This window comes from Emericellopsis atlantica, assembly GCF_019669845.1.
Source record: "Emericellopsis atlantica unplaced genomic scaffold F5Z01scaffold_2, whole genome shotgun sequence".
NCBI lineage: Eukaryota > Fungi > Ascomycota > Sordariomycetes > Hypocreales > Bionectriaceae > Emericellopsis > Emericellopsis atlantica.
Genome location: NW_025764704.1, coordinates 680,192 through 703,991, shown reverse-complemented (window position 1 = coordinate 703,991; position 23,800 = coordinate 680,192). Strand labels below are relative to the sequence as shown.

The 23,800-nt window shown below is 56.2% G+C and overlaps 9 protein-coding genes across 9 annotated transcripts; 5 read left to right on the top strand and 4 right to left on the bottom strand.

The window, feature by feature from the left end:
- The first annotated feature begins 903 nt into the window (after positions 1-903).
- F5Z01DRAFT_201561 (glycosyl transferase family group 2-domain-containing protein) lies at positions 904-4,093 on the top strand. Its single transcript, XM_046258092.1, has 2 exons — positions 904-3,515; positions 3,742-4,093. Exons 1-2 carry the CDS (start codon positions 1,044-1,046, stop codon positions 3,928-3,930), a joined length of 2,661 nt encoding a protein of 886 aa, XP_046122467.1. The 5' UTR covers positions 904-1,043; the 3' UTR covers positions 3,931-4,093.
- F5Z01DRAFT_643526 (P-loop containing nucleoside triphosphate hydrolase protein) lies at positions 4,081-7,847 on the bottom strand. Its single transcript, XM_046262725.1, has 2 exons — positions 5,066-7,847; positions 4,081-5,015 (listed from the first exon to the last, which is right to left on the bottom strand). Exons 1-2 carry the CDS (start codon positions 7,651-7,653, stop codon positions 4,289-4,291), a joined length of 3,315 nt encoding a protein of 1,104 aa, XP_046122466.1. The 5' UTR covers positions 7,654-7,847; the 3' UTR covers positions 4,081-4,288.
- A 542-nt stretch (positions 7,848-8,389) lies between these two features.
- Positions 8,390-10,988, bottom strand: F5Z01DRAFT_700857 (Palmitoyltransferase ERF2). The gene is made up of 2 exons (XM_046266405.1): positions 9,413-10,988; positions 8,390-9,363 (listed from the first exon to the last, which is right to left on the bottom strand). Exons 1-2 carry the CDS (start codon positions 10,577-10,579, stop codon positions 8,590-8,592), a joined length of 1,941 nt encoding a protein of 646 aa, XP_046122465.1. The 5' UTR covers positions 10,580-10,988; the 3' UTR covers positions 8,390-8,589.
- A 1,125-nt stretch (positions 10,989-12,113) lies between these two features.
- Positions 12,114-13,658, top strand: F5Z01DRAFT_643520 (uncharacterized protein). The gene is made up of 2 exons (XM_046262724.1): positions 12,114-13,178; positions 13,228-13,658. The coding sequence occupies exons 1-2, from the start codon at positions 12,242-12,244 to the stop codon at positions 13,515-13,517; spliced, it is 1,227 nt and encodes a 408-aa protein (XP_046122464.1). The 5' UTR covers positions 12,114-12,241; the 3' UTR covers positions 13,518-13,658.
- On the bottom strand, positions 13,659-14,866 carry F5Z01DRAFT_643518 (putative RNA methyltransferase). Its single transcript, XM_046262723.1, has 3 exons — positions 14,793-14,866; positions 14,603-14,742; positions 13,659-14,552 (listed from the first exon to the last, which is right to left on the bottom strand). Exons 1-3 carry the CDS (start codon positions 14,817-14,819, stop codon positions 13,682-13,684), a joined length of 1,038 nt encoding a protein of 345 aa, XP_046122463.1. The 5' UTR covers positions 14,820-14,866; the 3' UTR covers positions 13,659-13,681.
- A 139-nt stretch (positions 14,867-15,005) lies between these two features.
- F5Z01DRAFT_643516 (putative thioredoxin) lies at positions 15,006-16,002 on the top strand. Its single transcript, XM_046262722.1, has 2 exons — positions 15,006-15,162; positions 15,218-16,002. Exons 1-2 carry the CDS (start codon positions 15,084-15,086, stop codon positions 15,643-15,645), a joined length of 507 nt encoding a protein of 168 aa, XP_046122462.1. The 5' UTR covers positions 15,006-15,083; the 3' UTR covers positions 15,646-16,002.
- Positions 16,003-16,204: 202 nt separating this feature from the next.
- Positions 16,205-19,336, top strand: F5Z01DRAFT_643514 (mitochondrial small ribosomal subunit Rsm22-domain-containing protein). The gene has a single exon (XM_046262721.1). The coding sequence runs from the start codon at positions 16,242-16,244 to the stop codon at positions 18,972-18,974; it is 2,733 nt and encodes a 910-aa protein (XP_046122461.1). The 5' UTR covers positions 16,205-16,241; the 3' UTR covers positions 18,975-19,336.
- On the top strand, positions 19,337-21,518 carry F5Z01DRAFT_643513 (tetrapyrrole methylase). The gene is made up of 2 exons (XM_046262720.1): positions 19,337-19,934; positions 20,010-21,518. Exons 1-2 carry the CDS (start codon positions 19,586-19,588, stop codon positions 21,371-21,373), a joined length of 1,713 nt encoding a protein of 570 aa, XP_046122460.1. The 5' UTR covers positions 19,337-19,585; the 3' UTR covers positions 21,374-21,518.
- A 184-nt stretch (positions 21,519-21,702) lies between these two features.
- Positions 21,703-23,544, bottom strand: F5Z01DRAFT_615360 (ferric reductase; the record flags this gene model as incomplete). The annotated part of the gene is made up of 1 exon (XM_046260862.1): positions 21,703-23,544. The coding sequence occupies one exon, from the start codon at positions 23,542-23,544 to the stop codon at positions 21,703-21,705; it is 1,842 nt and encodes a 613-aa protein (XP_046122459.1).
- Positions 23,545-23,800: the final 256 nt, after the last annotated feature.

Below are 23,800 nucleotides of genomic sequence, written 5' to 3'. Positions count from 1 at the left end.
ACGATCTGATGGACCTTCCTTTGAGATATAATCAAACTCCAATCCTCATATGATCCTTAACTCACGATACCTTCATCTACCACTAGTAGACAGACAGGCAGACCGCCAAAGTCCCTCCAACCGCGCGCATCGTTGCGAGAACCGTCTGGCGCTTCCACGGACGGGCGCTTCTCCAGTTCAACTTTTAGCCTGGATGGAAAACACCGGTGGCTTGGCCTGGCAGGCGCCCAGCCGCTGCCGCTCCCCGCCATGCGCCTCCTCCGTACTACTTGTAAGTCCAGTCTGTGCGACTTTTGAGTGCAGCAAAGTATTGGCACTTGCCGAACGCCACGGCCGAAGAATATGTCTGCCGGGAACCAAGCATACACGTTCGGAAGCCTTCTCGTATCTCTCAGAGACTAACCTTTGCACCAGTCTCTGCCTTACACGTCCAACTTTACAAACCGCAATACATAATTAGAGACCATGCAGATTCGACCGGTTGAATTGGTCCTCTTTGGCTGTGGACCGGTAAAAACGTGGACTGACAGGGATGTCTACGGCGACAATATCACCACGCCCCTGATACCCAGCAAAAAAGGTCCTTGGCGAGCATGCTGCCACCTCTTTGCTTCCAAGGATCCCTCCTCTTCGCGCTCACACGGTGCGCCGTTCGGTTCGATCCAGAGGGAAGTTGATGGGCTGGGGCCAATGCTATCGCGGAACTGTGTGACCTGTTGCTTCCTACCCACCACTATCCTACCCTTGTTCGTTGCTTTATGATCGTCGAGTCCGGCCGGGTAGGAAAAGGCCCATTGTCCTGCCACCATCGCGCGCACCTCCATCCCGTGCACCCAAAGCTTCTTCTATTTCCTCCCATTCTTTGTCGAGCGTGTAAGCCCTTGTGTTTGCTCGTCGCAAGATTCCTCTCTCTTTTTACGACTGAGAATCCTCTGCCAGGGCTTGCTGCTTCCTTGACCTCCGCCCGCTGAGGCGCCGCTCGTTACCTGCGATCACACCACTCTTTACAAGATCGCGCCAGACACCACGACACTCGCTTCACCATGGTTCTGGGAGGCTATTTCAAGGCTGATAGGCCTGAAATGACACCCTCTCCCACCCAAGCTCCCTCATATGCCCCGCGAAACCGCAACTCGCCATCGTCAGAAAATCGCCCGTCGATCATGGGTACTGACATGGAGCTCCAACCACCCTCACCACGCAACTTCTCCCGCCCCGGGTCGATCTCTGGTCGCTCCGTCAGATCCAATGGTAGCTCAATGTTCATCGACGACATCAAACACGAGGTCATGGTGAACTACCTGTACCAGCAGCAGTGCTCGCAACTTTGGGTGAGTGATGGCTCCGGGGAGGTCGAGGGCGTGCTCTTGCGAAAAGCCAGAGGTCACTACATGGCATGTCCGCCGCAACTGGGTAGTTCTGCCTTTGCCCTGGCTTGTGCGGCGATCAACGTGCAATGCGCCATGACCGTGAACTCGAGAGTCATCAAGACTTTTCTGCAATGGAGCCCTGACGCAGTCGACGTTCCATTGATGAACGGCCTCCGGATCCAAATCATCCCTACCATGGAGGACCTCACCCGAGCGAGGAAACACCAGTTCGCCGCGTTCATTGCGTCCGAGGGGCTGCTGGTAGTGTGGGACGACGATGCGCTGCATCTGGTACAAAGGGCCAAGGCCATTGAATCGGAACTCATGGAACTGGTGTGGAAATCGGGCAACGATGCCCACGATGATGACCATGACGAGAAGAAGAGCGCACGCGTGCACACAGCAGAGGTCGACGAGGAGGCGGGTGACATCAAGCCCGACAGAAGGCCCATCCACCTCCAGAACAGTGTCCTCGTTGCCTTGACCATGGTGCTCGTCTTCCTTGCCATGGGAGCTGCCTGGCGGCAGTTAGCCATTCAGATCTCAGTCGACGGTGATTACACGCGTCTCGGCCTGCTGGCACTGTTTCCCGTGCAGATCTTCTTCACCCTCTTTTTCGCCCAGGTCATCATCGGTTGCCTCGCCCAGATCTTCGGTCCCGTTCGTCAACTCACTGTCAACTCCAAGTTCTACTCGGCCCGCCCACCCAAGCGCTTGCAAACGGACACGCTGCCTCATGTCACCATCCAGTGCCCCGTGTACAAGGAGGGTCTCCAGGGCGTCATCATTCCGACGGTCAAGTCCATCAAGCAGGCCATGTCGACCTATGAACTCCAAGGAGGTTCCGCCAACATGTTTGTCAATGACGACGGCCTGCAACTGCTCTCTGAGGAGGAGCGCCGTGAACGTATCGACTTTTATGCCGACAACAGCATCGGCTGGGTGGCCCGGCCGAAGCATGGTGAAGACGGGTTCCAGCGCAGGGGCAAGTTCAAGAAGGCCTCCAACATGAACTACGCCCTCATGATCTCGAACAAGGTTGAGGAGAAGCTGCAGGCCATCTCCCGACCTGCTGAGTGGTCCCAGCACGACGAGGCGCAGGCCTATGAGCAGGCCCTCAAGGATGTCCTTGAGCAAGATGGCCGTGCCTGGGCCGATGGCAACATTCGTGTTGGCGACTACATCCTTCTCATCGACTCCGACACGCGCGTTCCCGCCGACTGTTTCTTCGACGCTGTCTCCGAGATGGAACAGGCCCCTGACGTTGGCATCCTGCAATTCTCATCCGGCGTCATGCAGGTCGTCCACACGTACTTTGAGAATGCCATTACCTTCTTCACCCACCTCATTTACACGGCGATTCGGTACACCGTCTCCAACGGCGATGTGGCGCCCTTTGTCGGGCACAATGCATTCCTTCGCTGGTCGGCCGTGCAGAATGTGGCGTACCAGGACGACGATGGCTACGACAAGTACTGGTCCGAGTCGCACGTGTCTGAGGACTTTGACATGTCTCTCCGCCTGCAATGCGCTGGTTATATCATCCGCATGGCCGCCTGGGCCGGCGACGGCTTCAAAGAGGGCGTGTCCCTCACCGTGTACGACGAGCTTGCCCGGTGGGAGAAGTACGCCTACGGCTGCAACGAGCTCCTCTTCCACCCTATTCGCACATGGCTGTGGCGCGGTCCCTTCACGCCGCTGTTCCGCCGGTTCCTGTTCTCCAACATTCGCTTCACCTCCAAGATCACCATCATCTCGTACATTGGCACGTACTATGCCATCGGCGCCGCGTGGATCATGACGGCTGCCAATTACTTCCTGATGGGCTGGTACAATGGGTACCTTGACAAGTACTATATTGATTCCTGGAAGGTCTGGTTCTCCATCATTATCATCTTCAATGGTCTCGGCAATGTGGCCCTCGCCATCATGCGGTATCGTATCGGGGAGCGCAGTCTGCTCCACTCGCTTTTCGAGAACTTCAAGTGGACGCTCATGCTGGCTGTCTTCCTGGGCGGTCTGAGTCTGCACGTCTCGCAGGCTCTGTTGTCGCACATGTTCGAGATCAACATGACCTGGGGGTCGACGAGTAAGGAGGCCGAGTTTTCGAACTTCTTCATCGAGGTGCCAAAAGTTTTGAAGAAGGTAAGTTCTTCTATCCTTTCCCCGATCTCTACCTGCTCTGGGGCGCGCGTTCCTTTTATGTGTCCAAATCTGCGATGCAGCACACAAGGCCTGGACTGCATTGGAAGCAATAGTCGCGGCGCCACAATGCCCGTCTCAGCTACTGGCCGAGCAGCTGAGCAGCTGAACAGCCATCTTCATTCTAAAATAGTCACATTCTATGAGCCCTCGCTGACAACATGATTAGTTCAAATTCTCCATCCTGTTTGCGCTCATCTCCATCGTGGGCATGATCATCCTTGCCGTCGCGCCCTTTGTCCCACACGACTGGCGCATCAAGGACTTTGTGGCTATCCTTCCGATGGCGACGGTGGCCGCCAGTCACTTCCTGTTGCCATTTGCGCTGAACCCGGCGCTAATGACATTCTCTTGGTAAAGGAAAAACATTTCACTTTCTCCCTTTGTGGGAGTCACTGTATATAGATATCACGACGTTACGACCAAAATAATCACATCACGGTAGATAGCGCGCTCACCACGGCGAAACACAGACACACACACGTATTCACTTGGACTTTAAAATATATGATCAAGTCAATTTCATACGAAAACTTCGTAACCGTCTACCGGAACGCCTCTATACCGTGAATACCCAAAGGTGACAGATTCTCTATCACGCATCGTCATGACATGCAAACCCTTGCTTTTCCACCCATTAAATACTCCAACAGTGTCAGGTGGCAGCTCGCTTTCTTCCTCCTATGCCAATGCACATTGCGCAACGCTCAACTCACTTAGGCCTCGTCGTCCGTGTCAACGGGGTGGGGTGTGCCCTTGGGGCTGTTGAGCCACTCAATGTGCCTCAACCGCCTCCGCACCTCACGCTCCTTGAGCTCCTTCTTGGTCATCTTCTTCTTCTTCCTCGCCTTGAACTTGAGCTCGCCATTATCCTCGGCGCCCGAGTTGACGGCCGACGAGGCCGCCGTGCTGGGCACGGTGCTGGCAGCCGTCGACGTGACGCCCGAGCCGGGGCGCGAGTCCTCGAAGCGATCGAGGGCAATGGCCGCGTTGCCGCGCTGAGCGACACGACCGTCGTTGACGTGCCACTGCTCCGAGCACAGCGCACCCACAAACTCTTCGTTATGGGAAATCAGGATGACACCACCCTTGAACTCGCGGATGGCCACGGCCAGACCACCGAGGGAGTCACGATCCAAGAAATTGGTGGGCTCGTCGAGGACAAGCAAATGGGGGTTGTTCCACATGGCACCGGCGATGACGACCTTGACCTTTTGGCCACCGGAGAGCGAGCCAATCTCGTTGTGGTTGGCAATCTCCGGGTCGAGACCGAGATCCTCGAAATGCTTGGAGATGACGGTGGGCGCGAGTTCACGGTACCCGAGACCCTCGCGCGACGCCTCATGATCATCGAACTCCTGGACGAGCTTGTCGAAGCCCCACTCGGCGAGTGTCTCGCGGGAGACGTGGGAGTTGAACTTGGGCAGGTAACCGCGCCATTTCCTGCATAAATTAGTACAATGCAATAAAGCAGAAAGATGTGAGTGACTTACACTTCGTATTGGAAAGTCTTCTTGTACTTGGACCGACCGACCAGGGACTCGATCTGGCGGAGAGACTTGCCGTCGCCCAGGTCGATCATCTTGTCCATCTGCTCGCGGTCCTTCTCGGACAGCGCACGCGTCTGCTTCATGTGGACCTCACGATCGTCACCATGCTGGTAGCGCCACTGGAGGTATTGGTTGGGCGTCTTCTCGAGATGCATCTCAACGTGCTCCAGCGCGTGCTGCTTGATGTAGCCGATACGGAGATTGGGGTGCTTCTCAACCTTGCCGGTGGTGGGGATGGTTTCACCCGTGAGGAGCTTGATGAGGGTCGATTTGCCGGCACCATTGGGTCCGATGATAGCCACACGCGAGGACAGGGTGAGCTGGCAGGATACATCGCTCAGAGACGGCTTGGCCGCGCCGGGGTATGTGAAGTTGACGTTGGACATGCGGATGATGGCGCGTGTCATCGACTTGACACCCGTCAAGATGCCCGGGGGCGGGAACTTGAATTGGACATTGGAGGCGGACAGGGTGTAGTAGGACTTGGCCTCGGGACGGATCTCGACAAACTTGGACAGGTTGCCCTTGTAGCACGCAAGCTTCTTGTTGGGCTCGTAGTGGTAGATGTCGGTGGTGACATTGTCCAGGAAACCAGAGTCGTGAGACACGATCAGACTGGTAATGTCGGTGTGCTTCTTCAGGTACTGCTCCAACCAAGCGACGTTGGCGACGTCCAAGTGATTGGTAGGTTCGTCCAGCAGCAACACATCGGCACGCTGCAACATGGCACGCGCCAAAGCCAGCTTCATCTTCCAACCTCCGGACAGGGAGCCGACCTTCTGTGCCTGTCGGCCATCGGGCCCGTCGGTGAAACCGAACTCGACCAAGACCTCTGAGATGCGCTCGCGGCCCTCAGAGGCAATGGTGGGGTCCTTCAGCATGAACTCCAGGATGCTGATATCAGCGTCCTCGCCCTGGTTGTGCTCGACGTAGCATGTCCTCAACACGTCTTGGGGCGGGAAGCCCTCCAGCTTGCCATTAGCAATAGAGCGCATGAGAGTCGACTTGCCGGCACCGTTGCGACCGCAGAGACCGTAACGGTGACCCTTGAGCAGACGCAGATTGGTGTGTGAGAGGAGCAGCATACCACCGTATGCCAAAGAGAAGTCAGCGTTGACGATCTCGGTCTCTCCGTCATCCTCCTTCTCGGGAACACCATATTTGCGCTCGTCCTCGCCCACCCAGTACGTCTTGACGCCCTCGGCGATGGCCGCAGCAGCCTCAGGCTGGGTCAAGCATGACATGTAAGGGGTCACGCGGTCGGCGATGCGCTGCACGTAGCGGAAGTTGACATCAATGGCCACCTGCTCGCCCACGTACTCGCGGACAAGCTTGTAGGTGTCCTGGTCGGTGACGGGGCCGTTCTTCTTGACCTGCTCATCGAGGGTCTTGGCAATGTCGTCTGCCGTGACGCGGGCGACAACATCCTTGTCGTCACCCATGGCCTTCTGCATGGTGGCCAGAGCGCGCTCGGCGAGCTCACGGACCTCGGGGAGCGAAGCGCGATCGCAGACACCTTTAACGCCAGGAATCAGCTTGGGCAGGAATGTTCTGGCCTCGATGGGATCGTGGACAAGCTTGGTCAAGTTCTCGACGATGACGACGGTTTGGCGGAGAACCTCCTGGGCGGTGGTGGGCGAGTTGAGTGAGCGCTCAACGAAGGGCGTGAGCAGAGCCAGGACAGGCGACGTGACAATGGCAACGAATGTGGTCTGTGACAGGGCATGGATCGCCTTCTGGAGGCTCTGTGTGGAGGGCTTCTGCATGGTGTCGATAAGCAGCGGGATGCGAGGGGCGACATCGTCGTTCGACAGGAGTGCGGTGAGCGAGGTCATGGTCTGGACGGCTTGCTTCTCGACCTCCGTCTTGAGGTCGTGCATGCCGTTCTCGACGAGAGGAATAAGACCAGCCAGCTTTGATCCCAGCGACTCGCGGAGCAGGTCCTTCGCAGACGCCTCCTCCTTGGAGGCGCCAATGGACATTTGAGACTTGTCGGCCATCTTCTGCAGGAGCTTGAGCGCGCCGACAGTGCTCTGCCACTTGTTGGCCTTGCGGCCAATGTACTCGACCAAGGTAGGCAGGAGCCCAGCGACTAGCGCCTCCGCGCTCAAAGCACCAAACAAGGCATCGATGCCGTACTGTGCCGACTCGCGAATAACAGCACTCTTGTCGGCCAGGGCATCCAAAGCGCAAGCCAGCATGCCGCCATCCTGTGCCAAGAGAATGATCTCGGCGACGGGTTGCCTAGGGGGGAAACGCTCAAAGATGGCGCCCAAGAGGTTCTGTGCGCATTCTCTGCGGAGGTTGCTCTTCTTATCGGCGGCAGCCTTCTTGACCTCGGTGAGGATGTTGTACTGCTGGAGGCCAGCGTAGCCGACCGAGTTGAGGAGGAGCTCACACAGCCCGTAGGCAGCATCGACGCTCGCAGAGGAGGTCTGCGCCGTGAAGATAGTATTGAGCAGGTCAGAGACCACCTCCTGCGAGGGAGGCGGCCCAGCGTCCTTGGACGGCGGGGTCACAGAGTGCGGCATGGTTGCGACTGCGATCGGTCCGGGTTTCGTCTGTTTGGTTTGAATGCACTCCTGTAGATGGAGGCGGTGCGCAGGCCGGGCGCAAAAGATCTGGATTCGGCCTCAAGAAAGTAGATGTGGGATGGGCCAGAGTTGCAAGACAAAGAGATTGAATGAAGGGTAGAATTAATATGGTGGGGGAATTTCTTTTTGGCACTACGGCATGGGAAACTTCAAAGGCGCCCCTCCTTGGCGGGAAATTTCTGAGAAAATCTCTTATCGGGCCCGCGGTACGTACCTTATCGGCTGGTCCCTTGATCCCGCCTCCACTGGCAGCCGCGCATTTGTCAACGTGCGGGCGGTACGGACCTCAGGGGAACACGTAAGGCGAGCAGCAAGTGCTTACCCTACAGATACAGAGTGCCAGTGGTATGGCGAGGGCGCCGTCTTGAAATCGGTGCTATACATATTTCTTTGATGAACATGCCCTTCATGTCGATTTTGCGTCTCACAGCCAATCCCTCTTAAGATTATACAAGTTCTCTATCAAGCATCGCCAGGAGGCCACTGCTGATGAGGATAGCTCTAAAACAGGGAGAGTCAAGACCAGTGCAGGTAAAAGCACGCGGACATCACAGCACGGTACTGTCAACGTGGCTTCTTGAGACTGTTACCTTGACACGGATTCCAATGACGCTGACGAGCCAGGGCGGTCAGAATGTAGCGGGAGCAGGGTAGACGTTGCAAGTTAGATAGACGTGAGCGTCAAGTAAGCTGCCATGTTCGTATGTAAGAAAGTGAGATATCGAGTCCGCTATATACAGATGATACGCCTGGGATCTGTCCTTTCCAGGGGTATATTACGTGCAAAAGAAAACATTAGGTATGGTCCCCAAACAGTAGAAATATGTCGTAGCAAGCCAGCCGCTAAAGGATAAAAAGAGAAACTTCCCGCGTTCAACGTCGATTGGCTTCGTGGAAAGCCTGCTCGCTCTGGAATTGCGGTGGTGCCAGCGTAACGTTCTGCATCTCCATGCCCTGTGCATCCACCTTTGGTCTAAGGCTCTTGTGCACTCCCAGCCGTTGGTCTCCGGCTTGGTACTTGGATTTGAAGCGGTAATATGTTGGGGTCCGGGGCCGACAGAGCACGGCGATGATGTTCTTCAGGGCGCTCCCTTGAGAGTATGCTCTAAACCGCTCGTTCTTAGCGAACTTGTGAGAGTTCATATACTCACGCGTCGTCTCGCCGCGAGCCATGAGAAACACGTGGTAGCCCATCAAGGCCGCAGGATAGCAGAAGAGAAGAACGCCCAGAATGAGGAGAGCAAAGGGAACCGGAAAGTGGTTGATGGCTTTGCCAAAGCTCACGTTCTCACGGCTGCGGTATACCAGTAACTGGACCAAAGAGGTCGCGATGACGTAGAGGGCAAGGATGGTGCCCGATGTGACAAAGGCAAAGAAGTACCGATAGTTGCGCTTGCCGACACAGTTGTTGAGCCAAACGCAGTGGTGATCGTGCGTCTCGATGCAGTTGTCGCAGAGGCGGCAATGGTGAGCGCGGGGTGGACGCCAGATGTTGCATGTCCGACAGTGTTTGACAGGAACCTCCATGGCAGCGGTGGCAGATTCGGCTGACTTTATGAGCGTCCAGTCATTTGTTGGTGGGCCCAATCGCAAAGGATCATCGTTCTCGCCTAGCGGGGGAAAATGATGTAGATTTCGCGGCAAGATCTAACATAGTCAGTAAGGCCGGAGCTTGAGACGTGGGAAGTAAACTTACGCCAGGATCTGACACGGAAGCGTGCACGAACGACGACATGCAAATGAATGCCACGTAGGCAAAGGTGACGGGGATAGCCGGTGAGATGTTGTGCCAAAGCCAAGGCGCCGAAAAGACGAAGAACAAGACGCAAGGCAGCACAATGAAGAACCCCGTGGCCAGGTTGATCGGCCTTCCTCGCGTGTTCTGCCATCTCCCACCAAGGCAAAACCTAGTATTGCCTTCAAAGTAATCAAAGACTCGGCCGGCTGTAGGGACCCCAGGTTGCGCTTGCTGTGCCGGCGCCTGTCTCGCCTGCCCTCTCGAATCGATTGGCGCCATCTTGGGAGAAGACGCGCCACTAGATAGCTTCTCGGCCCCCTCAGTGCTCCTATTTCGGTTCGAGTCCCTTCCCGTACGCATAAAGTTGGAGCGAAACGATCGTGGAGATGCGAGGGGGCTGGGCCCTGGCTTGCCAGCACCCTGGAAGCTCTTTTCCACGTTCACTGTCAAGCCGCGTGGATTAGCTGCGGGCTCGTTGCTCTTGTGTAGCGGTCTGACGCTATCGCTCAGGCTACCCGTGGGGTAATGTCCGTTGGTCGTAGGGCTGGTGTTTGCTGTTACACGATCTTGGTCGGTAAATTCCGTCCCCCTGGAAGGCGGAGGCCGCAGATCCTCGAGTCCTGATGCATGGTGGGCAACACTGCCCCCAATGTCTGTTGCCCCATCATCCAAATCTAAATTCTGTGGTTGCAGATTCTGCGCTTGCGCAAATTGCTGGTCCATTGGAATCGGTCGCGAGCTTTGTCTATGAGCTTGCAGCTTCTGAGAGCTCATGGGCCGGAAGAAGGCATTCGACGTTAATGAGGGAACATGACTTCGGCTGGCTCTGTTTCGTGGGTCGCGCGCCGAGGCTTCGCCCGAACTGAGCAGCGACTCGCGTTTGGCAGCTATACCAGACTTCCTCTTCTCTTTCCCTCGGCTCATGGGCTTTGATGCGTCTGTGCCAATCGTTTGTCTGGTGTCGGGTCGGGTCGCACTCCGTTTACTCGTCCCGGACTTGGGTCGCACATAGACTTCTCCACTGAGGCGCGAGGAGTGTACGCTTGGTGCTCTATCGGCCGGGCCTTCTTGCGTTTTAGGGACGCCAGACCCCTCGGCTGCCGATGAATCCCGCGCGTCCTCCATTTTGTCCTGGGCTGTACTTTGGATTTCTGCAGTCAAGCTCGTATCATGATGCGCCTCGCTCGGGATTGCGCACGGTCACTCGTTGTGAATTGATCGCCTTTCTTTAGTATGTATTATTCGAGTTTCGGAGCGGGTGGTTGGATTCGCGCGATTGTGAAAAGTTGTCGTCACCGTGGAGTATTCAGGTACAAAGGAATTGGGAGGCTGGTTATGGGGGTGTGTGCTGAAACCCAAGCGTGTTCTTGTGAAGGGAAAAGAAGTATACGTAGGGCGCCACAGAGCGCGGTGGTAGGGAGAGTCGAAGAAGAAAGGTAGGGAGCGGACGGCCGAATGCGATGTGCCTGACGAGGAGAAGTTGGCAGGATGATTGACGACGTTGGTCAGCTCTGCTCTGTAGGATGATGTTCCTTTTTCCTGCATGATGGCTCTTCCTCGAAGCACGGGGGCATACTAAGCCTCGTGGGGACTAGCGCGCCGGCATTGTCAAATGCAATTGGCGCACGGGCCATCCAATTACCTGGCACCGCAAGGACCAGGCTGACGATGTGCTCGACGCCACGATAAGATAAATTATTGATTAATCGTTACAATGCATAGATTACAAGAGCCGTGCCACTACAACTCTCAGGGTTTGTGATCCAACTTGAACAATAACAAATATTCTCTTGCCGAGGCTAGTGCCACCATGGGTCAATGTGTCCTGGTTGTCACTTGGGATCTTGGGATCTTGGGATCTTGGGATCTTGGTGACAATGCAACTCCAACAAGGCGGCATATGACAAGATCAGATTGTCAGATCCACACTCATCCGAAATGCTCAAGTTGCATTATTATGCATGCGCGCTTGGCCTGTGGAGCCTCAATCTTTCTCTCTTGGGGTTTCCTTGTTAGAAGCTATGTTAATGGGCTTGATATAGCTCGGTGCCACTCATGACCACGGCGCACTAGTTGAATACCTGAGCAACGTCAGGATCACGCAAAGTTTGCTAGTGAGTAATCATTAGTGTCTTGTCGTGAATGGAAGCTCGTCCGAGTCTGCTTTCACACGGGGCTGGTCGGTGAACCTGGCGTGTGCATTAACCTCGATGTGAATGGATTCGAGATGATCAGGTTAGTTGGTCCTCAAGATCAGATGATTTGTGGCATTTCGCAACAATATTGCGCCGTAGGTGTATTTTCGTTCTGTATCCCTAATTAGAAGCGCATTTTGTCAACGCTATGAGCAGAGTTACAAAGACATGTCGGAAACGAGCCGTACTTGAAACAAACACGTCGGCTAGATCCGACAGCAACATGAACACACTGCCCCTAATCAATGCGCAAATCTTGAGTTTGGAGATGATCGGAATAAGAATGTGTTCCCGTCTGGAGAATTGATTCCAAGCCCTCTTGTTCTTTCAACTGTGACCGACATCGACGCAGGATCTGGATATAGGGTAGCCAGACTGGGCTGGATGCTGTCCGACCGCCTGGGCCACCCATATTTTACGGGGCGACGGTCACGGTATCAGCGAACCGGGTCCAATCGGCTCAAGCCCAATTAATCCCGATTTTCTGATTGCTAAAGCGCATCTCGCCTCCGGCTCCCCTACCCTGAGAATCGAAGCGTCAGTCTTCATTCTTTGTTCACTCGTTGCCAAAAACATATCTGCATCACCCACGATGGCATCAATAGCTACGTCGATGCAGCGCGCTCAGGTACCTGTTCGCCGCGCTCTCTCGTGCTCGACTCACGCGATCCGGACACTCGCCACCATCCCTGATGCCCCTCCGAGCGCCAAACCGAAACGAAAGACGTACTTCAAAGATGCAAACATTGCTTCGTTCAATGATTTTGTCGGCGCAGCTGATGAGCCTCTCTCGCAGTCGGATGCCTTTGCACTGCGCACCGCCCAAGTCGGTCCCGAGGGCAAGAAGAAGACCATCACCCGCCTCCCCGAGTGGCTCAAGACGCCCATACCAGCCGGAAACGACAACTTCAAAGCGATCAAGAAAGACCTCAGGGGACTAGGCCTGCACACGGTCTGTGAAGAGGCCAAATGCCCCAACATCTCCGAGTGCTGGGGTGGTAGCGACAAGAGCGCCGCGACGGCGACGATCATGTTGATGGGCGACACATGCACACGAGGCTGCCGCTTCTGCAGCGTCAAGACTTCGCGGGCACCGCCACCACTCGACCCGCACGAGCCAGAGCACACGGCTGAGGCGCTGGCACGATGGGGACTGGGGTACGTTGTGTTGACGAGCGTTGACCGAGACGACCTGGTCGACGGAGGATCGCGACATTTCGCCGAGACAATCCGCAAGATCAAGCAGAAGAAACCGAGTCTTCTTGTCGAAGCGTTGACGGGCGATTTCCGGGGAGATCTGGATCAGGTGGCGGTCATGGCGGAGAGTGGATTGGACGTCTATGCACACAACGTCGAAACGGTGGAGGCGCTGACTCCCTACGTCAGAGACCGCAGGGCAACATTCAGGCAGAGTCTGGATGTGCTTCGGCATGCGAAGGAGGTCAGGGGTCAGGAGGGCATCATCACCAAGACCAGTCTGATGCTGGGCTTGGGAGAACAAGAAAAGGAAATCATGGACGCGCTGACTGGTGAGTAGCCTCATATGCCTGCACACGAGGATGAAGCTGACAAGGATAGAACTACGCAAAGCCAACGTCGACGTTGTCACGTTTGGCCAGTACATGAGGCCGACGAAGCGCCACCTCAAAGTGGAGAAGTACGTTACGCCGGATGAGTTTGAGATGTGGCGCCAACGAGCCATCGACATGGGTTTCCTCTACTGCGCCAGTGGCCCTCTTGTCCGCTCCTCATACAAGGCTGGCGAAGCGTTCATTGAGAACGTGCTCAAGCAGAGGGCCGGCAACAAGGCCCCTTCAGGGACCACTATCAACCACGCACAGGCGGCCGATAGCATCTCTGCGCCCTGAGCTTTGGTTAGACGGCATGGTCTTGTACATAAGGAAACACTGCATGGACTGGCGTTGGCGGGATGGCGTGATTCAACTTTTCCTGGATAGACAGCCTTCAACAACGGCTGGGCAATATATTTTAATACTCCAACTCCAAACACCGCTGTGAAATAGGCACATAATTAGCTGCTGTCCCAAATTCCTCGCAATGTCGTCAACCCGATCAGCAGGGCCTCTTCTGTCCGTATCGTTCTGCTGCCCTGGTTTGGCAAGATATTGACCCAATGATCGAAGAGCTCCTTCGTCTTGGCCCCCTGCACGCCCATCTCCTTCAGTTTGTCGTCGTTCATGGAAGCGTACTCAAGTCCCCTCGGCCCACCAAACACCACTAACAAGTGCTTGAACGGAGCGACCCGCTTCCCGGCCGGGAAGACCTTGGAGGCTGGGTCTCCGCGCTCCGAAGTACCGATGCTGAGATCATAACCGTCCTCAAAGGGGCTCTCCTCGAAGATTGCTGAGAGCGAGGCGCATTTCCTCACTTGATAGCCCCAGTAGTATCCACCCTCTGTCCTCGGTGCTTCAGGATGAATGCATTGGGGAGCCGCATTCTCGTCCTCAGGGAACTGCAGTGTTACTCTGGTTTTCGGGGGAATTTGTTCAGCGATTTCCACAGGCTCCTCGAGGCCTACTTCCACCAACGTGCCCCCATTTGGTGCTCGTCCCGCAACTGTCACGCCTTCCCTATACTGTATCCATTCCTTCGGGTTGGGGTGATGGGGCATGTCGAGACTCGGTAGCAGCGCCGTCTTCTGGAGATTGGGATGCAGTGGGAACAGGGTCTTCCTCATGAATGGCGGTGCCTCGATGTAGGATAGGATGTGGGCGATGAAGTGGCAAGGGTCTGTATCGCCAGTGTATGAGTTGGGGTCGACATTGCGAAGGCGCGAAGCGGGCGGTGAGTCGTCAAAGATAATAACTTCGTCGACGGAGAACACTGCTAGCGCACGTGCGATTCGCCCTGGTAGGGTGAGGCGCTGATCCGCGGTAACAAGACTATCTGGGTCAGAAATGACAAGCATTAAGTATCTTAAGAATCTACATACTTGGCAAGAACACTGCTCGGCACAGCGACAGATATCGTCCAATCGCGACCGCCTTCAAGAGGGTTGAAGATGGCGGATGGCTTGAAGGAGGAGCGGTCTTGGGAGGGGTTAGCCCGACCATTATGGCCAATCTTGCGCTTCTGTATGATTGTCAGAAGCTGATTCCCTGAGTAGCGAGATGAGAGCTCACCTTGGCGTTGCGCTCGTGGAATGACATGGTGATTTGCGTTTTGTTGTATTAGCGACTTTCGCAGTCTGGCTGCCATCTACAAAAAGTTGGACTTGGGTGGGTAGGGAAGGTGGCAGAATCCCCAAACTGCTCCACCGCCTACCAAATGCAGCAGCAGCCCACTTCTAGTGCCCAACAAAGGTGCCAGCTGGTCTAGGAACTGTCGCATCGCATCATTGCTCACCTTCGCTGATCACGCCTATCTAATAGACCGTTGCAAGATACTTGATAATCTCTTGAACAACCTACAGAATGAGCGGCCCCGTGAGCATCGGTTCAACAGCCGAGTGGCAGACCCTGCTGGACTCCACGACGGTTGTCATCGCAGACTGTACGGATACTGCCCCTCGTCGCAGTGTTGCTGAGCTTCACTAACACAAGTCCAGTCTATGCCGACTGGTGCGGCCCATGCAAGCAAATCGCGCCTCATTTTGAACGTCTCGCCAAGGAGCACTCTCGGCCCAAGAAAGTCGCCTTTGCCAAAGTCAACGTCGACTCGCAGTCCACCATCGCCCGCACGCAGGGCGTCGCCGCGATGCCCACCTTCAAGATCTTCCACAACGGCGCCTGTGTAGAGACGATCAAGGGCGCCAACCCCTCGGCCTTGACGGAAGCGATCAGCAAAGCTGTGAGCTTGGCGAACACGCCGGGTGGCAACCCTGGCGAAATCTTCAAGACGCCTGGCCGGACCCTGGGCGGTGGACAGACTGCGGGTGGCGGCATCGATTTCGGCAAGCTCATCAACATACTGATCATGTTCGTGGGGCTGTACTTTGTCTCACTCCTTTCGGCACGTAACAAAAAGGAAGAGTAGACAGGGACTATGCTGACTGTGACGCACAGTTTGACGGGTACAAGGCGGCGGAGAGCTCGAGGTTCAACAAGCATCAGACGCCAGCTCCAGTCAAGAAGGGCCCCGCGAGTGCTGGGACCAGGGGTGCCGAGGCGAAAGCTTCTGGGAGTGCGAGGCCAGCGCAGAAGCCTGCGTTCAGGACGCTGGCGGACCTGGGGGGTGATTGATGAGGATGGCTTGGTCTTGTGTAATTGTTCAGCGTTGCGATTGAGCGTCATTTGTCATTCAGATTCGATTTAAAGACACTTTCCATCGGTCAACTGCTCTACTGATGACCTCGAGTGCGAATCATGCTTCTCCATCCACAGAGCCTACGCTATTACAGGCACAAATTGTCACTGCATTCTCCAGCATCAAAGATATTTGAATGATCTGGATCCCGAGACCTGGGGAACCGAGATCTGGACCCCCTTTTCGAACCTATAACAACCTGCTTATTCCCGCCAACGGTCACGTGCTTTCGCGTCCCGCCAAAAAGTCCATGATCGGTGTTCTCGCTCTCAGTCAGAGCACCTGCATCCACGATCTTTTGTACAATATTGTATTTTACACCCATCATGCTGTCGGCGCGGGGCATCAGGTATGCCTGCACTCGGCCGAACCAATTTGCGACAAGGCGCAGTCCATGGATTTCTGCATCCTCTGTATATATCCGACGTTCTCGTCAACCGATACAGCCCCAAACTACGAAATCATATCTCTCCACCTCGAAAATCTTGCGGCAGGAAGATCAGACGATAGAAGATGCCGAGAAAGTTGTGCGGGATGCGAAACAGCGCTTTCGTGACACTTTGCCAAAGGATTACCTCTCCCCCACCGAGTACGCCCTCTACGTTCGACTGTTTGGCCCGCCCCTGCGAGAAACAAGCCCCGAAGATGTCGGCATCGACACGCACGCCGACATGGCTGGTGCGTCATACAAAGGTTCCGACGAGGGCACCGTGCTCAAGGAGCTGAAGGGCGGAGAATTTGAAGAGATCACGTACAAAATCGCACCGAAAGAGGCCCCACTCGAGCCAGACTTGGAGGACCTGGATAGCGAAGCGCGAGCCGAAGACTTGATCACAGAGGAGCAAGAGAGGGATCGGGCCTTGGAAGAGCAGCTGCAAGAGGAGGCCGAGGCTGAGGCCGAGGCGGAAGACGAAGCATGGAGTTTCTCTGAGGAGGAGATCGAGACGATTGCAAATGAGCAAGGCCTTAGTGTGGAAGAAGTTCGTCAACTCGCTGCTACGAAGCCCACTCCAGAACAGCTGGCTGCTCTGGAGGAGCACTTTGGGCCGTCAGAGGAGACCGAAGGGCCGAGCGAAGAAGAGTCCGCTGCTATTCAGGACATGCTCATGCAGGCTTCGCAGCTGAAGGCGCCCAATCTTCCAATGCGAGAGGAGCCAGCGTCCCTCACGCCCCAAGACTACATTGATGCTGTGGCCAGGAATCCCCGAGAGGCCAAGGCCATGAGGGCGTTGGCAGATGACTTTGCGAGGACACAGAAGGAGCAGCAGGAAGCCGAGGAACGAATGGAGGCGGAGAAAGAAGAGGGCGAGGTGGTGGAAAGTCAAGAGGAGGCCAGCGCCAAGTCATGGCCGGAGGAATTCCCGCTGAAAATTGCTACCGGCGAGCTGGACGAAGGATTCACCCGTTTCCATCCCTACACCGTTGACGGCAGCTTTCATGGCAAGTCGATGGAAATCGCCCTGCCCAATGCAGAGCTCGTGCAGCCGATATCAGAGCTTTTGCGCCGGTCGCACATCCGACACGTGCGAGAAGCGGCGGAAGCCAGCTTTGGCGGTTCAGGGCTGCCCCTGTCTCCGGAGACTGTCTACGGACTGAGGTCAGGGAGCATGGGTGGAGTAGGGCTATCGGCAACTCAGCGCCACATGACCGAAGTGGAGGCTGATGCCTTCCTGGCCGGCTTCATGCCCGCTGCGTATGCCTCTGTGTACTCTATTGTGCGCGAGGTGCGGAGGCGTCTCGGCAGCGAGTGGATCCAATCAAAGCTGAAGAGCGGCGGAGGCCTCAGTGTGTTGGACGTCGGTACTGGCGGCGCTGGCATCATTGCCTGGGAGCAGATCTTGAATGCGGAGTGGCGGCTGCTGAAGGAAAAGGGGGAGGTCGAGGGGGACAAGATTCCGGGGCGCAAGACGGTCATTGTAGCGTCAGATCGCCTCCGGAACCGCGTCAAGTCGTTTCTGGACAACACGACCTTCTTGCCGCGACTGCCTGACTACGAGCACTCTGGCGAGATGAAGGGCGAGCGGTTGGATGGCGGCGGCAAGGAACAGCCTCGCAAGTCGTACGACGTTATCATCTCATCTCACATGCTCCTCCGCGAAAAAGAGACACACCGACGCCAGGCAATCTTGAACAACCTGTGGAATCTGCTGCGCAAGGACGGTGGCGTTCTGGTCATGCAGGAGAAGGCTCACCCGCGAGGCTTCGAAGCCATAGCACACGCGCGTCACAATGTGCTCTACAATTTCCTGCTTCCCCCGTCAGGCGAGCCGCGCATCAGTCCAGAGGAGTTCAACCCGGCTTTCCACCGCGAACCCGAGCCGGGACATGTTGTTGCTCCCTGTACGAACCAGGGTCTATGCCCCATGTACGTGGAGCCCGGGCAGGGCATTGGACGCAAAGACTTTTGCCACTTTAGCCAACGGTTCATCCGGCCAAATTTCTACGTCAAAATGCTTCGGAAGCAGACGGATAATCAGGGTGACGTGCAATTCAGCTACTTTGCCGTGCAGCGGGGCGTTCCCATTGGCGCCGATCAGCCAACAGGCAAGAGGGCCACCGAGCTTGCAAAAGAAGGCTACGAAAACGCAGAAGAGAAGCCAAACATGCTGACGCTACCGCGTCTGGTCAATCCTGCTCTAAAGCGAAAAGGCCATGTGACCATGGACGTCTGCACCCCGGCCGGCAAGATCGAACGATGGACTGTGCCCAAGAGCTTCAGCAAGCTTGCGTATCACGACGCACGCAAGACGCGCTGGGGAGATTTGTGGGCGCTTGGGGCCAAGACCACCGCCGAGCGCCCGCCCCGGAACGGCAAGCCAGTCGCAAAGGCCAAGCTGAAGCAAGACTCGAAGAAGAAGGGGCGCAAGTCCGTGATGGGCGACGAGGCAGACCAGCAGCAAAGGAGGAAGCTGACCAAGGAGGAGAGGCAGAAGGCCAAACTGGAGCAAATGGAGGCGCTGGAGCGGGAGCATGACGAGGCTGTTGACGAGATGGTGGATGCGGACATTGGCCTGGACGAGGACATTAGGAGGGAGATGGAACGTGAAGGCAAGAGGTGATGATGGCGACTGGAGGGGAGGTTGTACACTGTGTATCATATGTATTGCATATCTGGCGTTGGCTAGGGATACCCATCTATCTAGTATGTGTCTTGCTCAGTCGCAAGGGTTCGCTTGGTCCGTGATCATCATGTCCTGTTGGATTGTGCATCTCCTATCTGTGATAAACTGAGCTCATCACACAGCGATAAGTTGGTGGAGTGGATAGAGTGTCTGGCGCATCTCCGGATGCTGAATCAGTCAAATGCCGCCGCTCTGATTGGACGCGGTTCTCGGCTCGGGGCATGGCGTCAATGGCGATGGGGGGATGGCAACCCGATTGCGGATACTTTTAGCGTGCATCCATCTTTTTTCGTTAGGATGGGGGTTTGTAATTGGCATCCCAAGGTTATCCAGCCTGGTGCGCAGTCTAATAATTGACAATCTCTCTCTTTTGCTTCTAGCTGTCGCTTGTGTATGCCGCTTCACGTTCTTTTCACGCAAGCTCCATTCCAGGCAACACCAAGACGGGAGATTCCCTCAGGCAGTCTCCCCTTCTCGACAAACCCGTCCTTGGAGGGGCACCTTTACTCAGTAGAGGGGCAATCAAGGGTCCAGCTACACATCTCACCATGTCTGCCATTCTTCCCTCCAACGACGAGCCACAACCGCTCCCTGCCCCAGCGCCAATCTCCCTCCTCACAGCTCAAACCTGCACCGATCACGTCCATCTGATCCTCGGCACAAACCCACTGGCCTCGTCGCGAGTGTCGCACTCCATATCCTCTGGCGCAAAACCCGTCGTTGTCGCGCCGCACGACTCCGAGATCCACTACGCGCTTCAACGGCGAATCGACGAGGGTGACGTGCAATGGCATCAGAAGGAGTTCCAAGAAGACGACCTCTTCAACCTTGGGCGTCATGAGGTGGGCAAGGTCGTAGACGCTGTCTTCATCACCTTTGCCCCCCGTGATGCGAAACGTACGTGCTGCCCTAGGCCAGAGAAAACAAAGGGGAACACCCCCATTTGGTCTGCCTCATGCTGACCAGAAACAGATGTAAAGATAGCAGAGATTTGCAAACGAAACCGCATACCGATCAATGTCATTGACGCGCCCGACTTGTGCACCTTCACGCTCCTCAGCGTCCACTCCGACGGCCCTCTTCAAATAGGTGTCACTACCAACGGCCACGGCTGCAAGCTCTCCTCTCGCATCCGACGCGAGATCGCCTCTTCCTTACCTCCCTCGCTCGGCAATGCAGTCACCCAGATCGGGCGGATACGGAAACTCGTGCAGCAGGGCGATGCCGCCATTGGCGACATGGACGACTCCATCGGCCAGGGAAGCTCGTTCAACAAACTGATCAAGGAAGGATCCGATGAGGAAGCCAAGACGAGACGAATGAGGTGGCTGAGCCAGGTCTGCGAATATTGGCCTCTGCGAAAGCTTGCCACACTCACCGAGGAAGACGTCGAGAAGGTGTTTGCATCCTACACATCCTCTCCCTCAACAAAGCCGCCGCCTTCACCGCCAGGGTCATCGTTGGGGAGGATCATCCTCGCTGGCTCAGGACCCGGTCATCCTGATCTACTCACCCAGGCAACCCACAAGGCCATTCAGGCCGCTGACATCATTCTGGCGGATAAGCTCGTACCGTCTGGTGTGCTGGACCTGATCCCCCGGAGGACGCCCGTGAGCATCGCCAGGAAATTCCCCGGAAACGCGGACACGGCGCAGCAAGAACTCCTCGACGCAGGGCTCGCGGCCTGCCTCTCGGGACGCACCGTGTTGCGCCTAAAGCAAGGCGACCCGTACATCTACGGTCGCGGAGGCGAGGAGTACGCCTTCTTCAGGGCGCATGGTGTCCCGGACGAGAAGATTGTTGTCTTGCCCGGCATCACGAGCGCCCTGAGCGCGCCCCTGTTCGCGAGCGTACCTAGCACGCAGCGCGACGTTGCCGACCAGGTGCTCATCTGCACAGGGACGGGCAAGAAGGGCAAGCCACCAAAGCCACCACCATATGTCGCTTCACAGACTGTCGTCTTCCTCATGGCGTTGCATCGTATAGGGGGATTGGTCGCTGAGCTGACGCGTCTTCTGCCTGCCACAGAGGCCTCAGAGGAGGAGAAGCCTGGCCGAGAACTCTGGCCGCTTTCTACGCCCTGTACTGTCATTGAGAGGGCGAGTTGCCCGGATCAGCGCGTCATCCGCACCACTCTGCGACACGTGGTTGAGGCGATTGACGTGGAGGGCTCCCGTCCACCGGGTCTACTGGTTGTTGGAAGGGCATGTGAGGTGCTGCACAAGAATGAGGACAGAGGCCGTGCATGGATCGTAGAGGAAGGCTTCAGGGGACTGGATGTGGGGGACACGAGTGCCCTGGCTGACCTGAAAGAGTTGACGGCCTTAGCCTCGTGATCCGGGGATTGGAGCAAAGGGACGGGAGCGTCATGACGAACTTGCATGGGGAGGAGTTTTGTTGACTTTGGAGTAGCATACCCGGGCATGGTGATCATCAGCGTATCCAAAAAGAGCACATTCAGTACGGCAGTCGTTGTTTTTGAAGCTTGTATTTGCATCCATGATATATACAGAAGAAGCCGAAGACGATCCATGTCAGATGCTATGCTATGTTATGCTACGCATGAGGTGGCCACACTGCGCCCAGTAATTACCCTTTATATAACCAAAATATTAGACTTCCGTCGCACGATCTGCATCTTCCTTGCGAGTCTAGATGCCCGTGCTCACCACGTGAACGACTCTTCAAAGAAGTCACAGACCGTCTCTCCCTGCACCGCAATCGCTGCACTTCGCACATCATCAGCCAGGGCGCCGGGCCCGCAGACCGTCACGCACATGGCGCCCACCTGCTCCTGCATCTCCTTGGCCAGGAGCAGCGGGATGTTGGGCCGTCCGGGGAACAGCCTCACCGTCTCGCTAGGCGGCGACATGTCCCTCGCGTTGTTCGGACGGGTGATGAAGACGTTGATGCGGAGAATGTCCCTGCGGTGCGGGATGCGCAGGATTTCGGTCATCCACTCACGAACCCACTCCAAAGAGTCGTACTCGCGAATGACCCATACCAAGGTCACGCGCCGAGTGGCAATGGTGCCCTCATTGTATCCCTTCAGGAGATGCCTGATGTAGGACATTTGGTGCGTGATGCCCGTCGACCCTGCAAAGAGAACGGCGTGGCCGTACGAATCGAGGGAGTGGTGGCCTGCGTACGGGCCTTCCATGGCGGCTTTCATGAAGACCGCCGGTGAGCCAAACCGCTTGCTGTGGGCGACGGTGGTGTCGTACAGCTTCCGAGTGAAGCCTGTTTGGGCAGCGATGAGGAAGGAAACTGATGTCCTGGTCCGGGAGCAGTCGATGCCTGTCAGGGGCTCCTTCTCAGACACCGGGAGGCCAGAGTCGTGAGAGGCATGGTGGTCGACCCAGGCGATGGAGAAGGGGTGGCATTCCCAGCGGTTGACGCCCCAAAAGCGCAGGTAGGCGTGGGTGCCAGGCTTGATATCGACGTGGCGCGGCAGGGTCAAAGTCACGCGAGTAACGTCATGGGGCATCGCCTGGCATCTGGCTGTGGTGAAACCAGCACGTGTCCAGTTGCAGTAGGCGAGGCGGGCGAACCGAGCGAAGCGATCAAGACCCCATAGGGACAAGATGGCAATAATCCACGGCAGTTGAGGCAGACCACCCTGAGCCGAGGCGCAATGGATGAGGGTGCCGCCGAAGATGAGGAAGGCCAAGGCGATGTGCGAGTTGAGGAACGTCTCGTAGAAAGCATGGCGCACCGGGCTCAGAGAGCCGATCAAGAGCATGACCATGGAAATTGATGCGATCCAGCCTGAGCCGTAGAACCAGCTGGTAACGGACGCCTCTGCGGCGCCCGACCACTCGAGGTCGGCAACTGCTGGGATGCTCCACGCAATAGTATGAATGACAGCTTCGATGATAACCACGCGGCCCATCCAGCGGTGCAGCAGGTTGTAGGTGTCGAAGCTGATGTGAAGTAGCCATATCAACGGGTTGTTGCGTCCGGCCAGGATGATCAAGGGGACCATGTTGACCATGGACAGTGTGCCAGAACGTCCACGGATCTCGGCACACAGGGCGTACTTGTTTTCTTGGTTCCAATCCACCCAGAACATATAAATCGTGTTCGCGGTGAGGAACACTCCAACCACAATGGTGTGGAAACGCGACGGCAGGGTTCCCATGTGGCCGGCGATGGAGAGGCGGATCTCACGGTTGTGGCGCTTCTTTCCCAGAGGCGCATACAGGACATACTTCTTGATCCAAGGCATCCACTCGTGCTGTGAGTACTTCCAGTAACCCTGCTTCTCCCGCGGTTGGGTCATGGCGGCGACTTGCCGCAGCTGCGCCCAGAGCAGCTGCGAGATGCGAATACCCAGCACGAGCAGTGCTGCGATTCCCAGCATCCACCATATGCCTCGCTTAAAGGCCATGTTCATGGGCTGATTCACACCATGGAGGTCGTTGTAGTAAGGGGCGATGGTAGAGGTCGGCTCGGCGTCCTCAGATACGGCATCAGCAGCACGCTCGATGATTCGTGAGGGAGTCATGAGGTCTGATGGAGCGACGTTGGCGATCCGGCGCCGGACAGTGTCGTATAGTTGATCCATCTTTGCGTGCGCGCCGCGGTGGATCATTTGTGTGTCTGGTTTTATTTTGTTTTCGAAGGATGAAGAGTCCTTGTCGTGCGTTATGCTGCCTTGGCTCGAACGAACAATGAAAAGCTGGCAAGATGGAATTCTCAAATCTAGGGAGAGATAGCAAAGCTCGAGAACGCTAAGTGTTCGTGTTGAATCGCATGGCTGG